Genomic DNA, 17,163 nt, shown 5'->3' on the forward strand with positions numbered 1-17,163 from the left:
GATAGATGGATGGATGGATGGATAGATAGATGGATGGATAGATGGATGGATAGGTGGATGGATGGATGGATGGTGGATGGATGATGGATGGATGGATGGATGGGTGGATGGATAGATGGATGGATAGATGGATGGATGGATGGTGGATGGATGATGGATGGATGGATGGATGGGTGGATGGATGGATGGGTGGATGGATGGATGGATGGATGGATAGAACATTATAAATTCCATGGGAAAATTAAGGACATGTATAGAACAACTACAGTGTGACAGTGGTTCCAAACTCCAGGTCTGGGGCCCATTTTAGGCTCATGAGCCGCGAATATCCAATGAGAATATTTGGAATTTTTTGGAACAATGAACAGTCATGTGACCCTCTAACGAGATGACAGTCACAGCAGTGGCCCTCGGCCCATTCCAGTTCCGGACCCTAGGAGGCAGTGGAACAGCTGGCGGGGACGAAGGGCAGCGATTGATTTTTTAACAAGTCCTTTTAAAACCAAGCAGCTGCGAAAGGTGTCGAAAGCGACGGGGGATTTTGCATTTACGAGAGGAGGAGGAGTGCAACGACGAAGGTTCTGGAGACGGCGATGGTCTTTGAGCGTCCGCGCACGTCGATAGCAATCCGGCGTGTATTTACCAATCACGGTCAGTAGGGGTTAACCTGGAGAATGTAACCTTCAGAACCAACCGATTGTAACGCTTTAATGCCTCATTCCAAAGGTGTTAGAATGAAATGACCACACGCACGCATACACACACACACGTTGTAAAAAGAGCTCTCGGTGCCTCGGCCATGTGGAGAGATGCATCACGGTGCTGCGCCTCCACGCGCTCCTCAGTCCCCAGGCAGCAGTAGGCGCTCTTCAATTCCACCTTTATTGCTTTTATCAGTTATTACATGAGTCCCCTCCTCCACTGATCTCTGCAGTACTACACCTCCTTCTATATCTTACTTTAAAGCCTTTTGTGTACTACTGCAGTTATCTATAAATGCTATAATGTTAGTCCATTAGACTCTCTAAGTGTTAGCAGAGTGAACTCGCTAAATTTAAACTAATCGCGGAACATACGGGGTCAGTTGTACGCCCTATATTGGATTGCGCTGCATTCACTTGCTTTCGTTTGTGTTGGTTTTTTTTTTGCCCTTCATTATGGCTCCCAGGTGTAAGTCGGACTCTTCGGATGTTTTTGTGTCCTAGATTCTGATGTCACCACTGCGTTGGTGTTGTAATTTTGACTCTGTTACCACTGCGTTGGTGTTGTAATTTTGACTATGTTGACTTCCTTCTCCTCATTTTTAAGACTATTTTAAAATCTATTATTTTATGCTAAAGTGCATTTCTCTTGCTCTTTTTCTAATGCCCTTGCCGGATCACCTTCAACATCGACTATCATTTCCTCCAGGAGATCAATAAAGTGTATTTGATTCAGATATTGATTTCCAGTGTTTGCCTTTAAAGTGCTTGTGACCCCTTTTTGTAACAGCCAATTTCTGTTTGTTTTTTTAATAGCGTTGCTTTAGTGCATACGTTTCAAACTCAAGGCCCGGGGGCCAAATACGGCCCGGTAAGGGGTTTTGTGTGGCCCGCGGGAGCTTAAAAAGCATTTAGTAAAGTCTATGTAGCAGAGTTTCTTAACCTGAGAAATTAAAGGTTTTTATAATCAATCAAAGTGCAGAAACATGTATTAGTCTCTTATAGAGTAGTTACATCTAAAACCAGCGGTCCCTGACCTTTTATGGTACAAGGACTGGTCAGCCAGTATCGTCCGTTACTACAGACTGGTACCAAGGTGCTGAGCATCAAAAGATCATCAAATTTTCAAAATAAAACATCTTTTAGACTCTATTCTGTTTGTATCAGAATCTGAATGACATATTATTTTAAAATATTGCCAGATTATCTTTAATTAAAAAAAGTAAAGGGATATGACTGGATTTTCTTTGAATGAAGTAGTTAGTAAAAATTATATTTTTTCACTGTGTCTCACTGCAGCCCGGTACCAAATGACCTATGGACTAGTACTGGTCTGCAGACCGGGATTTGGGGACCCCTTATCTGTACAGTCTTCAAGTTACAACCAGCCCTTCAAGGGGAACTGTATTGCTGATGTTTATATCTTTTTAAGTATGTATATAAAACTGAGTGAGGAGAAAAAAAAAAAAAAAAAATTGGTCTTACATGGACGACCCATCTGGCCGGGGCTTGACAGCAATAGAAGATTTTAAGGCGTTCGGTAACGGAACACGACTTGTCTTCAAAGAAGTCTACCAGAACCTGGGAAAACAAAAGGAGCAGGAATTGAATGTCTGCTGTTGGCTGGGGTTGCTGCGACATCCCCCGCATGGTAACAACCATGCATTTGGATCAGAAGCATTTTCATTCTCCACGTGTCACCGGGTGACAGCGAAAGTCGCTTTCATTGATTGAGATGTGAACGCCGCAGCAGGAGCGGAGACAAAGTTGACTCCTGCTGTTGTGGACGTTATTTAACCAATGACACAAGAAACGTTTATGAAGACGACCAGCCGATTTATGTTAGCACTGTCTAGCACTACATATACACATATACATATACATATATATATATATACATATAATACATATATACATATACATACATATATACACATACATATACATATACATACACATATATATACATATATATACATATACATACATATCTACATACATATACATACCCATATACATACATATATACATACATATACATATATATACACATACATATACATATACATACATATATAGATATATATATATACACATATACATACACATATATACATATATACATCTACATACACACATATATATATAGATATATACACATTTGATATATTCTCACGGGCCAAATATAAATACTCTGCGGGCCAGATTTGGCCCCCGGGCCTGAGTTTGACACTTGTTGCTATACAGCATATGTAAAGAAGACAATCTATGCCTTGGTGTGAATCTTGAATGTGAATCAAATATTTACATTTTTACTGTGAACTAACTGTTTTAATTATTAAATAGAGAGAGTTAATTCAAAGCATCACTTTAAAAGAAAGACTTAATAATGGACAGAGAGTTTAAAGCATCACTTTAAAAGAAAGACTTAATAAAGTATTTAATTCTTCCAGGTACGTCTGAACCAAGTGTTCTGCTTCAGAAATGTTTCCATACACTGTGTCCTGCCAGAAAGAAGCCATACGTCAAGTTCGTGCAGGATAGCTCCAGGCCGAAGCAGTCGATCTCAGACCCAGAAAATCGTGCACAAAATCAGGGTTTTTTTATAACCATTTCTGCCAAGGAAAATGAGAGCTTTTAATTTTTTAGCTTCTTTTTTAAATAAACCTGGACCATTTCACCAAACACTCCAACTACAAGAAGTTTAAGAGAAAAAAAAACAACATTACATGTATACGGTGTTTTCCCCACAACCCAGCCTTAGGCTGGAAAATATTTAAAGGAGAAATAAATCTCCGATTTCTTCAACTGCGTGCTCAGACGGTGTCCTCTTCCAGGCCAAATGTTTGAATCTTCTAACGACTTCGCATTTCGTTACGATCATTTCATAACGTCGCCTTTGTCTGGTCTCTTAAGGACGCCGCTGGTCCATGTCCAGAATTACACGCGGGGTTGTGGCAGATTAATGGTTTTGTTTGTGTTACTCAATAACTCAGGGCTCAGAGTGAGCCAAGTGGAGCTCTGGAGCGCCTTCAACTTTTCTCATTTGACTCACGAGGAGCGTTGACGGCCAGGCTGAGGCGCTCGCGATGACAAAATTATCTGCGCAGACGAGTTTACGGCTCATATATGATTCACATCTGGCAGAGCACGCTCGGCGGCTCACAGTCACAGGCACACACCCCTCTAGAGGTGATTGAGTGCTGTTGGCCCGGAGAATAAAAGCAGACATGAAGCCGTTAATAATTAGGTGTTGTAAAAAAAAACAAAAAACAAAAAAAAAACATTACTTCATTGGACACTGTCCTCTTCAAGTGCGTTCAAGTGGAGAGGTCACTCTTGTACACATCTAGGGCGGTGTACTTAGTAATGTGTACAAAGTGATAAAAGTACTGCTGACGTTTAGCGGCGATGCTAACGCTACGTTAATTCAAGTTACTATCAGAACACTTAATTTCTGATTCCGACATCAACCGATTGGGTGTTTCTCAATTATTTACTGCCATGCCCCCCGAGGGGACAGAAGTTTTTTCACCCTCCCCAAATTTAAATACCATTAAGGGCTTGGTAATATTTATTGATCTATCTATACTCCCTAGACACCCTACCTGAGTTTGGGTCATGGCTCTTTCAACACGACGAGAACTTCCTCTCTCCAGTTTGGTCCTGAGGCAGAGTGCGGTGACTTCAACAGCCCAGAATTTAGACTGGGACAATAAAAACTGCAGAGGAACAGAGAGGTTAGAGGGGCAACAAATCAATGGAGTTCTACAATATATAGTATGTTAGCTACAATTTGAATTAAAAAAATATATATACATATATATAACATACATATACACATATATAACAGACATATACATATATAACATACATATACATATATATAACATACATATGCATATATACAATATACATATATATATACATTTATATACAGTATATACATATATACACATATATATACATATATATACATATATATACATACATATACATATACATATATATATACATATACAGATACATATACACATATATATATATATACATATATATATACATATATATATACATACACATATATACATATATATACATATATACATATACATACTATAACATAGCGCATACACCGTTAATAATACAAATCCCACCAATATATAGGGGCTATATACTGGCAGGCTAACTCTAGTACACATTTGATATGATCTCACGGGGCCAATATATAAATACATTGTGGACCAGATTTGGCCCCCGGGCCTGAGTTTGACACATGCCATATGTGGTTGTGTAGCAGACTGTGGTAGGTTGTTGTGCATTTGCAATTGTTCTCTGTTCTTCAAATGACAATCGGACTAAAATAAGACATTTGCGTGTCTACGTTGTATATTAAATTAATTGAGGTAATTTTAGAAAATGGCTGTCATAACCATTAGAGTTTCAACACAGAAAAAGCCTCAACAAGACTCTGCTAATTTACAATGGCACTGCGAGGTGAATATATTTGGGTCGAGCAGTCGATGGTGTGGAATATTTGTTTCCCCAAACCGTGCTTGTTTTGACGTTGACGCGCCTTTAATTGTCAATCCTCTGAGAAATGAATTAGTTTAAATAAATACTTTAATTGTCGAAGAAGTGTCACCAGTGCCCCCCCCCCTTAGGCGGCTTTCTAAAGAACAGCTCGAAAAAGAAATCATTCCCCACAGACGACGACAGGTCAAAGAACGTGAAATGTCTTCATGGTACACAAGGCTAGGACAAAGAGTAGCTGCCAGCGTTAGTCAAACTTCGGAAGTCCCCGAGTGGCCTTCCTGCTATGTTATGAGGTCTATAGCAAAGAAGCATCTCCAGTGTCTGCGTTTGTCGTCAGTAATCGAACGAGCCGAACTGTTCAACAGTCTAAGCGTCCCCTCCGAGCCTTTTTGTTAGTCACTTTGGAAAGACACTTTTTATTTGAAAGCAGACTTGACAGGATAAGGTCTCATTTGTTCAGCGGTGATCAAACCTGAGCAAACGTGCGCAGCATCCAGACGAGGGCCCTGAAGAGGCTGCAGTCTGTGCTGCATTCAGGTTTGACAGAGGAGGCAGGGAAACTAAAGCATTATTTCGGTCGTTTGGTCAGAACGTTGAAACGTCGCATCGGGTGCAAGAAGGTCTTAGGGCTTAGGTATCGGATTAGACAGGCTTCTGATGATGGATTCTGAAATATTGACCAATATCACACCGATACCCGGGTATCGGATCGTGCCGTCCCGAAACAATATACCAGCCATTATATGTTTGTTGCTGCCATTATAGCAGCTAGTTAATGCAACATGATATCAGGATTTCAAAGTACCGTATATACTCCCATATGAGCCGAATTTTAAACACCAAAAAATAAAGATCAAATCGAGGAGGTCGACTTATATGCGCATAAATACCTGGGACAGCATTTTCCCATCGATCGCATCATCACCAATAACAAACACCAAGTCAAACATGTGGTCAAAAATATCATTAGACTCAGAAATTAATTAAATCCACTCAATCTACAACTGATATTTCATAATTATTTTAACTGTACTACTGATATACAGTAACGCAAAAAATCACGTCAACAAACATTGGCGAAATCTTTGCAAGAGCAATGCAAAAAAATCTATTACGTCTATTCTAAATTTCACAACAAACATTGGCGAAATCTTCGCAATTTTAAATAGTCTTTACTATTTACATTTTACCACGGCAAAAAATTAAAAAAATTATGGTCGGCTTATTTGCGAGTTTTTGTAAAAAATTTTGGGATCAATTTTCAAGGGTCGGCTTATACGCGAATCGGCTAATACGCGACCGAATATGGTACTTTGATTGATTTGATACTTTTATTTCAAATTACCAATAAGAGAACAGAGAATAAATTAAATTTAAAAAATCAGGTATTGATTATGCAGATTATGCCCAGAGCAGTGGTATCAAACATATGGTCCGAGGGCCAAAACCGGCCCGCTATGGAGTTCAATCCGGCCCGCTTGATGAATTTTGATAGTGAAAAAAATGCACAAACACTTCACGTGAGGGATGTTTTGTCAAATGATATTTCATTTAATATGAATATTTTCTAATATACTTGTACTTATTTGCATGGAAACCAAGGGTAAAAACATGGACTTATATTTGGATATATATTTACAGGTAATTATTTTATGATTGTACTGGTCCGGCAAACTTGACATCTAATCAGGTTGTATGTGACCCCTAAATCCCAATGAGTTTGACACCCCTGATCTAGTACATATGTATACCGGTCACTAGAATTCATAATTTCTCTTTGAATCCCAAAGGCAAACACAGTTGTTGCATATTTCAGTGAAAAAAAAAAAAAAAAATACTCCAGTTTCCACTTGTTCTGGAAGCAGCGGGGCCTTGCGCTCAACTTTCCTTTTCCTATTCGCAGTTGCCATTTTGGAAATTGCCCAGAAAGGTTTCACGAGCGCACAGCACCAGAGGGCGGCTGCTCAGCGCTGCCGCCATCTTTTGGTGAAACATAAAATTGCATGTATTTTTAAATATGCATTCATAATCTGGGTACAATCCTGCTGGGTCACAGGTGATCCGATTTTATGACAGGCTGCGGGCCGTATAAAATTTGTCCCCGAGCCACAATTGGCCCCCGGGCCTGACATTGGACATGGCCTGCTATACTGTAAGACGTCTTACGACACATAGACAGAATACATTTCCCAGGAGAATGGATCAGCACAGCCACCTACAGTTGAAGAAGAACTTCAAGCTCGTCAAAACAGCCGAAGTAACGCGCGTGGGTTACAGTGATGCGCGTTCAGGCCTCGGTGAAGACAGCCGGTCTTGTGACAACCATCTAACCAGCCTGCAGATTCCTGGATCTACATGTAGGCTGGGAAGATGCCTGCTCACAGGACCAGCACCTGCAAGAAGCAGCAGCTTCCTTCCTTCCTTCCTTCCTTCCTTCCTTCACGCATCAAACATTTAAAAAGCGTTCCATCATCAGCTGATATTTATACAACAATCTTTGGATAATGGACCTTTTTTTTTTTATATAAATCTTTTATTACTGTTATTAAGGGCCCGTGTCTCGTCTGGGATCTGACCCCAGATCAGCTTTGTAGCGTCTCCCACTGGAGCCGCCCCCCCCCCCCCCCCCCCCCCACTGTGTTTTTTTTTTTTCTAATCATCTTCCAAGATAATTAGATTTTGTCTCTTGCCAGGTAAACCCAAGGCTTTTATCTTTATTGAGCTGAGCTGACTTCTCAAATCACCTGATACAAAAGAGCATCAGATCACAGCCCAGCGCTGGCCCACGTGACGCAGCCCAAACATTAATCACCGGGCACAAGGTACCGCGTGTCATAAAAGAGACAATACCTGTATTAAAGCTGTTTACCTAGAACCTTGACCGCAGCTCCAAGGACAATGTGAGTGAAGAGTGAAGACCACGGCTGTGGGAAAACCTTGCTGCTATATGAATAAATACAATATATGCCAAAAAAAAAAAAAAAAAAAAACAGGAGCAGGTACGTTAACTAAGAGATTTGAAAATAAATGTAGGATTTTATTTTATTTTTAAAAATTTTTTTTTTACCTTTTAGTCACACACAGATTTTGGGTTGCAAATAATCATTTTTGAATAAATCTTTCCCCTTTAGGCTAATCTAGCTATCTGGGCTATACTCAAATAAAATGACCAATCACAGTCACACCTGAAACTCCCTTTAGGGCAGTGGTCCCCAACCTCCGGGGCGCGGACCGGCATCAGCCCGTGGGTGAGTTGGTAATGGGCCGCACAGAAAAAACGCCTAACTTAAATTATTTTTGTTTTATTTATTATCTGATTCTAAAGGATGTTTTATTTTGAAAAAAATGACCAGATTCTCTCCGCCGCATCTGTAGTGAAACCCATGGTAGTTTCAATGGTTTTACACCCGGATTAGATTAATAGAGTATTGAAACCCCCATCTCTAAGTGGATTAGTTAATACTAGTGATGTTGCGCAGCAAATGTGACGTGCCAGTGAAAACACGCCTTTACATCCTGTAAATTTGAAGATTTTGGCCCACCTTTAATTGCAGAATTCAGAATGTGATTCTAAATGTTAAACTGCGATAAAGAGTCAGAGATAAAGAGACAGAGTCCAGAGATGACTCACCGATGTGAAGGCCAGAAGTTCCTCCTCAGTGAGTTTGTGGACTGGATTATTCTTTTGGAAATCATAACTGCAAGGTAACATTATGACAGTAGGTAAAAAAATATATATAAACAGCAATATATATATTTATTGTATATTTGTGTTCTTTTAGCAATGTTCCAAGTTCTAAGACAAATATTGATGAAAATATCAATACCGTTTATTACGTTAAAACCACAATTTAAATCTAAACATTTTTTGCCAAAAAAAAAAAAAAATGTCTTGCAGGTCAAAATACTGCTTGTCTTAAATACTTCAATAAAATGTACCACAACCTCATTGCTTAACAAAGAGTTAGTGCTAACACTTTGCAAATCCGCTTGTCTCTTATTCTATTTAATAAAATTGGAAATATTGTGAAATGACCTTTCATAGATGCAGCCTGTCATGGATATGTCTACATTTTCCATGTGAGTCCATTTAAGCGATGATTACCCAATATTTGGAATCATGAGGCATTGACCTTTGACATGGCAGACCACCGTGGGGACAGTGATATTAACGGCTTCGGTTTAAATATCTGTGAAATGTCACAATTCATCAAAACCATGTAGTAAGGATTGGTTTATAAAGGCTCTCACATCCTTCCCAGCGACTCCTGTCATTGTCATTACTGCTGTTATTATGTCAATCTCCAGGTAGTGGACTTACCAGATCCCCAGAACGACTGCCTGCTCCTCGGCGCTGAGGTCTGAAATCTCATATTGATCTGGTTCTGCTAAACTGATTCTGTCCAGCACCGTGTCATCACCGAGAAGGAGATCCTGTAAACACAGAAGCGGAGGAAGACGTCAGGGATGGGCATCGACGTCTCCCTTAAAGTGTCACATCAAAGTCGATATTTAACTGGAAGATTGAGCAATTACGTCAACTTTACAGCCTATTTTCATAGATCATCTCCTCTATTGCCACACCAACAATCTCCAAGTCAAACATAAGGCCCGTGGCCCAAAATAGGCACGCTACAAGGTTCAATCCGGCCCACTTGATGAATTTTAAAAGTAAAAAAAAAAAACCTAAACACTTAATGTTTGGGATGTTTTGTCAAACGAAAGCTCGTTAAATAATATTATTTCCTAAGAAACTTTTTTGCATGAAAACAAAAGGGGAAAAACATAATGAATTATGTAATGACTGTACTGGTCCGGCCCACATGACATCTGAACCAAAATGAGTTCAATGATATTTCCAAGCATGAACATCATAACATCCAGAGGTCAGTCTTGCATAAAAGTTTGCAATCTCGGTCTTTAAACCAGTGAAAATATGTGCCATATAACAGTCTGCAGACTGGCACAAACATCGACTTCATGTGCCTGAAGCTTGTAGTCAGGTCCATCGTCCTATTCTTGGCTCATTTCATTGATGCAAAGTAAACTGCCTTGGTCTAAACCTTTCATTGGAAAAAAAGTCGGCGCGGCAAATTGAGTTCCATTGTCAGAATTTACCTAAAAAAAATGCTTCATCAGCCCAGCAGGGGGTGTTTTTTTTTTTTTTTTTTTTAGACCAGTAAAGAATGTTTCCCGGCTCGCTCATATATTCCGTACCATCAGGACTTCTATCTAGATGGAAAGCCAGTGGGCCCTGGTTAATGGCTGCTTTGATTGAGACCATTTACTTCTACTCCTGCAGTAATGAAGGCATTAGTGGTAGATGGGCAGTAAAAGCCACTGGAGCTGGGCCACAGCCGTGAGACCGCGAGCCGCATACAAACTCTTTATTTACACTTTATAACACACAACTGAGGACGGAGCAAAGAGCCTGACCTGCTGGTCACTAACCAGACTTCACCACCTCTGGATGGTGAATGGTTGTTTTACTTGTGTCCAGTTGCATTTTTGCTTCAAAGGTTTTGTTTCCCCCAGAATTTCTTAATACAACAGACCGTTGCCTAGGCAACACAATAACCTCTAATAGGTTAGGTTGACATTAAAAAAACAGGATTTACATTCAATTTCTAATAATAGGTTAATACCATATGATTATTATGCATATGTCCTTTTTATCTTTTGCTGATATGCTAACACTATTCTGTACCAAGGACTAAAAAAAATTTTCAAAATAAAACATATTTTAGTCTTTATTCTGTTAGTTTTGACATATTATCTATGACTAAAAAAAAAAGTAAAGGGATATGACTGGGTTCTTTTGTCAATTAGTAAAACTGAAGTACATTTTTTTCACTGTGTCCCAGTACCAAATGACCTACGAACCAGCACCGGTCCCCGAACCAGAGGTTGAGGACCCCTGCTATAGGGCATCAATGAAGGGAACTGGCGTAGAAAAAAAATCAGATATAATTGATAAGTGACAATATTTTGTGAACGAATGCTCTAAATCTAAAGGAGTAGTATGACAGTTTGACAATCATTAAAAAAAAAAAAAAAAATTTATAATAAAGTTAATTTAGGAACCTTGTATCACCATCTCCATCTTCAATACATTATATATATATATATATATATATATATATATATATATATATATATATATATATATATATATATATATATATATATATATATATATATATATATATATATATATATATATATATATATAAAAATGTATATATACAATAGACCATTTATTAATGACAGTATCTTGTACCTTAGGTAGACTGGACACAGGCGTAGGACTGGGACTGTCTTGGTCATCCATCTTCTCACCGTGGTCCTGCTTCCGTTTGATCTCAAGGATGAGCTGAGCTAAATCCTTCTGCTGAAACCGGGTCCTTTTCCCCAGAGCACCTTTCAACGCGGTCCGATATCAGATATCGTTAGCTTGAATCCAGTAATCACCGGGTATCAAACAGGGAGAGCCTCCTGCTCTGTGGTCCGCTAACATACCTGTCATGTTGACGTCCAGCCCAGAGAGCTCTTGGGCCTTCACGATGTGTTCCTTGGCTGGCTGGTACTCGTAGTAGGTGAGATTGATGTAGACGCACTCCAGATGAAAGTGGATTGCCAAATTCCTCGACAACACAGAGGCGTGTTTCAGCACTGTGGACGATGGATCACAAGAGTCAGAATCAGTTCCTCACAACAGATAAAACACGGTAGTGTACAGAACAAAGTCTTTGTGGTTCACGAGCCTGATTAGATGTCAAGTGGGCCGGACCAGTACAATCATAACGCAATTACCTATAAATAAAAATAAGTCCATGTTTTTCCCCTTAGTTTCTTATGTACTAGAAAATGTTCATATTTAATGAAATAATAATAATAATTTTATTTTAAGACATCATGAACATTAGTGTTTGTGCGGTTTTTTTTTTTCACTTTCAAAATTCATCAAGTGGGCCGGACTGAACCATCTAGCGCATACGTGTCAAACTCAAGGCCCGGGGTCCAAATGCGGCCCGCCAAACCGTTTTGTGTGGCCCGTGGGAGCTTAAAAACCCTTCATGCAGTAGAGTTTCTTAACCTAATTTTTACTTTAATTAGTAAAAATTAAGTACATTTTTTCATTGTGTACCACTGCGGCCCGGTACCAAATGATCTATGGACTGGTACTGGTCCGTGGACCGAGGGTTGGGGACCCCTGGTCTATACAGTCGTCCAACAACCGGCCCTTCAAGGGGAACTGTATTGATGATGTGGCCCCCTGGTGAAAATGAGTTTGACACCCCTGCTCTAGAGCTACCAACCAACCACCAACGAGCCATTTTTGGCCCGCGGGCCTTATGTTTGACACCCCCTGGTGAAGATTATTTCGATTTGAATGGATAAATGAATGTGTTTTTATAGCCGTTTTTGCAATGCATGGAATCCATAAAAATGGAACCACTCGGATTTAAAAAAAAAAAAAAAATAAAATAAATAATAGGCCTGAGACACACGGATCATTTTCTGATGTGAAAACCATCTGAATGAAACTGGCTTCAGCCTTGTAATGAGTGCCGCTTCGCACTCAAACCTCGCACTCATAATTACTGAAGCTAAGGAGTGGGGGCCCGAGGTGAAACCCATTATAAAACAAACAAGAGCACACAGGTGATGACTGGGGAAGATTAAAGCTTTGTCTGCGCCTCGGATCCGCCTCCGGCCCTTCTTTCTGAACCTATTAATAATTTGGCCTCGACACAGGTCATATCACGGAGACAGATTATCATCTATAAGACTGGCAGGAGAGCAGAAGCAGAGAGCAGGTGTATTATTCATGATCAGAAATCAAACACTTTCCTGCGCGTACAACACTGATGTTTTGTAGAGATTTATACGCGACGACACGCTGTCACTTTTAGCGCAGCTGATGCAATGGTGTGGTGGCTGTGTGGGAGTAAACTTATTTTTATTTATGTGCCTTATCACTAAACAGTACAGGTGTTTACAAGGTGGCGCCCCAGTATGTTTGTGACAGTGTTCTACAATGCTAATGTTATTATGCTAATATCGTTTCCGGATGCTAACTGAATTAGCATCTGGTCCTGTGGTGAGAGAAGGGTTTTTTTTATATATATATAGCATATATATATATATATATATATATATAGCATATATATATATATAAATATATATGCTATATATATATATATGCTATATATATGCTATATATATATATATATAGCATATATATATATATATATATGCATGCATATATATATGCATATTTATATATATATATACACTAAGTATATACATATATAAATATAAATATATATATAAATATATGCATATTTATATATATATATATATATATACTTAAAATGAAAAGACAGAGGTGAATGTAAATTTTTCTGCGTATACATTGTTGAACATACACACATTTGCAACTTGAGCTTAAACAAAATTTAATTTAGTGTGAGTGTAACCAGAATTGTAACCTAATTCAAGTATGCCTCGGTGGAGGACTTTGATTAAAAGTAAATCTGAAGCAGGTCATTTATATGTTTGAACCCCTAAATTCAGTTGTATTTCGATTTTCAGCTTTGCTTCGCACTTAGAAAGAGAGAAAGAGAAAGACACTTAGCGTCTTACTGGTGTCGTGTTCGACTTTGAAAGAGCATCACGGTCTCTGTGACTGACCTTTGTCCACGCTACTCTTGGCCAAACTGAGGAGCTGCGGCGAACGAGCCTCCAGGATCTGTTGATGTAGGTTGATGTAGCGAAGGGTCCACCAGGGCAGCAGCTACAGGCACAAAAAAAAAAAATAATTGAGAAAAAACACTGAGAAGAAAAAAAAAGGAACTACTGTCCTGAGACAACTCACTTATCCTTATGCACAAAAATGTGTTTGCCGCCCTTGGCATCAACTCGATCAAAACCACACAACTGCAGGGAGCGGAAAGTTACACTGTGACAGACGTGGCTTCCCTAATTGTCCACTCACAGCTAAGTGGCCTCACCCCTGAACGCCCCAGTTCCTCTTCAACACGAGCAGCGAAGTGGCATCGAAGCACGTAAAGAGCTGATTAACGTGTCAGTGAGGATATATCCGGCCTCGTTCACACGGAAGATGACCTTTGGTGCATGGTTGCACAAGGCTTAATTGTCTCTCGGAATCGATCGCCCCTGCAACGCACATGCCAAGCTTGTTCACGCATGCATGTGGACACGTAGCATCGCCGTCGACATGCATCGTTGGCAATTGTGTTCCTCACCCACCTAGAAGAAGAGGTGGGAGGGGCGGCGCTAATTGATTTCCGTGTTGCTCATTAGCATTTGAAAGGTAAAATTGAAACGAAATCATCTCTCAGCAGAAGGAGGTCGACGCAAATGTGTCACATGGGCTCGCATTTGAACTGTTGACGTCAACAGAATGAGTGACAGCTGACTCCGAACGCCAACATGGCCTGAGCACAAAAACTAATGTGTTTACGTTATACGATATATACTAGGGCAGGTAAGGGAAAACTAAGGCCCGGGGGCCGGATGTGGGCCGTTCGGCTTTTTAATCCGGTCCACCAAACATTTCCAAATTATATAATTTATTTATATTATCATTGTACTTCTGCCATTTCCCTGCAATACCCATGTTTCCCCAGTAGATGGTGTAGAAAATGATAAAAGCATTTTAGCATGTTAGCCTTTATGCATGACTTTTACATGTCATTTATCTTAGTTTACACGAACGCGCCATCTATCTGCTCCTGACCCGGCCACCCTGTTCAATTTGCCCACGCCTACATATTTAATTCAATTTATTTCTATATATTAATTTTTTTATTTTTATATATATGCACTTAAAATAAGTGATAAATAAATAATAAAATTTAAAAAAAAAAGTTTATTATAGTTTCTGTCACTTTCTCTGCTAACAGGTTCCAGTACTTTTATAATGGAATACAATATGGTTACCATCTCTGGTGAATAGCTACATTTTATAATGCTGCACCAGTAATATTTATGTAAAAATATGGTGACTCATCTCATGAGGCAAGCCAACAATGACTTTGGGGTTCGGAAGTTTTTTTAAGAAAGCTTCAATCTTCAAGCTCTGAGATTACTTACTGAGCCGAAGAGTTCTTGACACAAATTCATCTGACAGAGTCTCTGACAGAGGCTTAGAACGGTGCTTCACCTCTGAATAACCTCATTCATCACCAAAGCTTAACTTTATTGCTTCTGTCAGTTTTTAAATCCAACTATTCATAACTCCTTCATACTAGTGATGGGAGTAACGATTCCATGGTATTGAGTATCGATTACTCTCATAAAGTATTGATACTAATTAATGAAAAAAAAACAAAAAAACCCATGTGTCACGCACACATCTTTCATGGTAACCTACTACATACAGTTTTTTTACAGGTAACGTGAACCTGAAGATATAATTAGTCATTTAGCCTGAAGCTATAAATAACCAAGATCAAGTGTTCATTGACGGCTTCATCAGTGAATATGTGATCAGACAGACTTGGAAGCTGTCCCCATTCAGTCAGTGGAACCACTTTAAGGACTGAGATAAATATAGACCTCACTGTCTGCGCAAAGGCATTTTTATTTTTATTTTCTATAATAAGATAAAGAAGGAAATCACATTGTTGAAACACTTTGAAAAATAGGTTTTACGTACACTATACTTTGCTCTCATCGGTGACATGAGTTGTCAAGTTCCTGGTGGATTGTAGTGTTAAGAGTGACATTAACATATGTGATGTTTCACCTGAAAACCAACAACTAGTACAATGTAGAATTTTTATTTTTTTTTTTCCAAATATGGAAGTGGAAAATAACAATAAGCCACACTATGTTTTTGTAAAATCAGAAAAAAAAAATAAATTGGTAATTCAGAGGGTATATTGGGGAAAAAAAAAAATAAATCACATCTTTAAAATATCAGTGTTTAGTCAGAAGTTTGCAATAAAGAAACTCCAATTCTTGCTCTAGAAATTCTACTCTTCGTAATGTAGTTACTTTCATTAAAGTCTGCCAAACATCACCAGAGGTCAAGTGGGTCGGACCAGTACAATCATGACATAATCACCTATAAATAACAATAAGTCCATGTTTTTCCCCCTTTGTCTTCATGCAAAGAACTACGTTAGGAAATATTCATATTTAATAAAATATCATTTGAAATAACATCATGTATTTGTGCATTTCTTCACTTCACAAAATTCATCAAGCGGGCCAGAATAAACCCCCCCCAGCGGGCCGATTCTGGCCCACGGGCCATATGTTTGAAACCCATGCTTTAAAATGAAGAGGTGGTTATACAGCAAACGAGATGCGTTCTTACCTGAAGGCTTTCCATTTCAGACGAGCATTTGGTGAGAATAATCCTGGCCAGCAGGAGCAGGAAGGGGTTGGCCACCAGGCTGTATACCGACTCCCCATCCAGAAGCAGGCAGGAGAGGACGGCCTCATTTAATGTTTGGGGCTGCAAATCAAAGATATGCAAATGAGCGCAGAGTCTGAGTCAGAAAGACAGGCTTTAACCTGACGTCCCCGGCTGGTGCACTGTGGATCCTGCTACATGTGGGTAAAAGACGGGTAACAACTGTGCAGCTTGACACCAGTGAAAGTCTGACAAAAAAAAACACAGGTTGAAATCAGTCAACAGAGCAGGAGACGAAGACGTGTGTGTGTGTCTCTACCTGAGCAGAAAGCAAGGCGGCTGGCAGAAAGTCGGACGCCTGGATGGAAACTGGAGGACCGGTCCAGTTACTTTGGGCAAACAGGTGGAGTGAGGCCACAGCCAGGGCCATCACTGTCAGCTCCCTGCAGCGGTCAGGAAAATAGACATTATTTTTAGCAACATGATACTCAGTTTGGAAGAGAATTTGTACCATCAATATGAGACATAATGTTT

General features: G+C 39.4%; 1 protein-coding gene across 1 annotated transcript in view; it reads right to left on the bottom strand.

The window, feature by feature from the left end:
* ttc27 (tetratricopeptide repeat domain 27) overlaps positions 1-17,163 on the bottom strand; it is a 36,239-nt gene that overhangs the window by 14,680 nt on the left and 4,396 nt on the right. Inside the window, exons 3-11 of the mRNA XM_008322460.3 lie at positions 16,949-17,072; positions 16,591-16,731; positions 13,935-14,037; positions 11,757-11,909; positions 11,518-11,657; positions 9,559-9,671; positions 8,869-8,935; positions 4,310-4,423; positions 2,187-2,282 (exon numbers count right to left, since the gene is read on the bottom strand). Of these exons, the coding sequence (XP_008320682.1) occupies positions 2,187-2,282; positions 4,310-4,423; positions 8,869-8,935; positions 9,559-9,671; positions 11,518-11,657; positions 11,757-11,909; positions 13,935-14,037; positions 16,591-16,731; positions 16,949-17,072 (1,051 nt within the window). The remainder of the gene's footprint in view (positions 1-2,186; positions 2,283-4,309; positions 4,424-8,868; positions 8,936-9,558; positions 9,672-11,517; positions 11,658-11,756; positions 11,910-13,934; positions 14,038-16,590; positions 16,732-16,948; positions 17,073-17,163) is intronic.

The sequence above is a fragment of the Cynoglossus semilaevis genome, chromosome 12 (assembly GCF_000523025.1).
Source record: "Cynoglossus semilaevis isolate Cse_v1.0 chromosome 12, Cse_v1.0, whole genome shotgun sequence".
Classification (NCBI taxonomy): Eukaryota; Metazoa; Chordata; class Actinopteri; order Pleuronectiformes; family Cynoglossidae; genus Cynoglossus; species Cynoglossus semilaevis.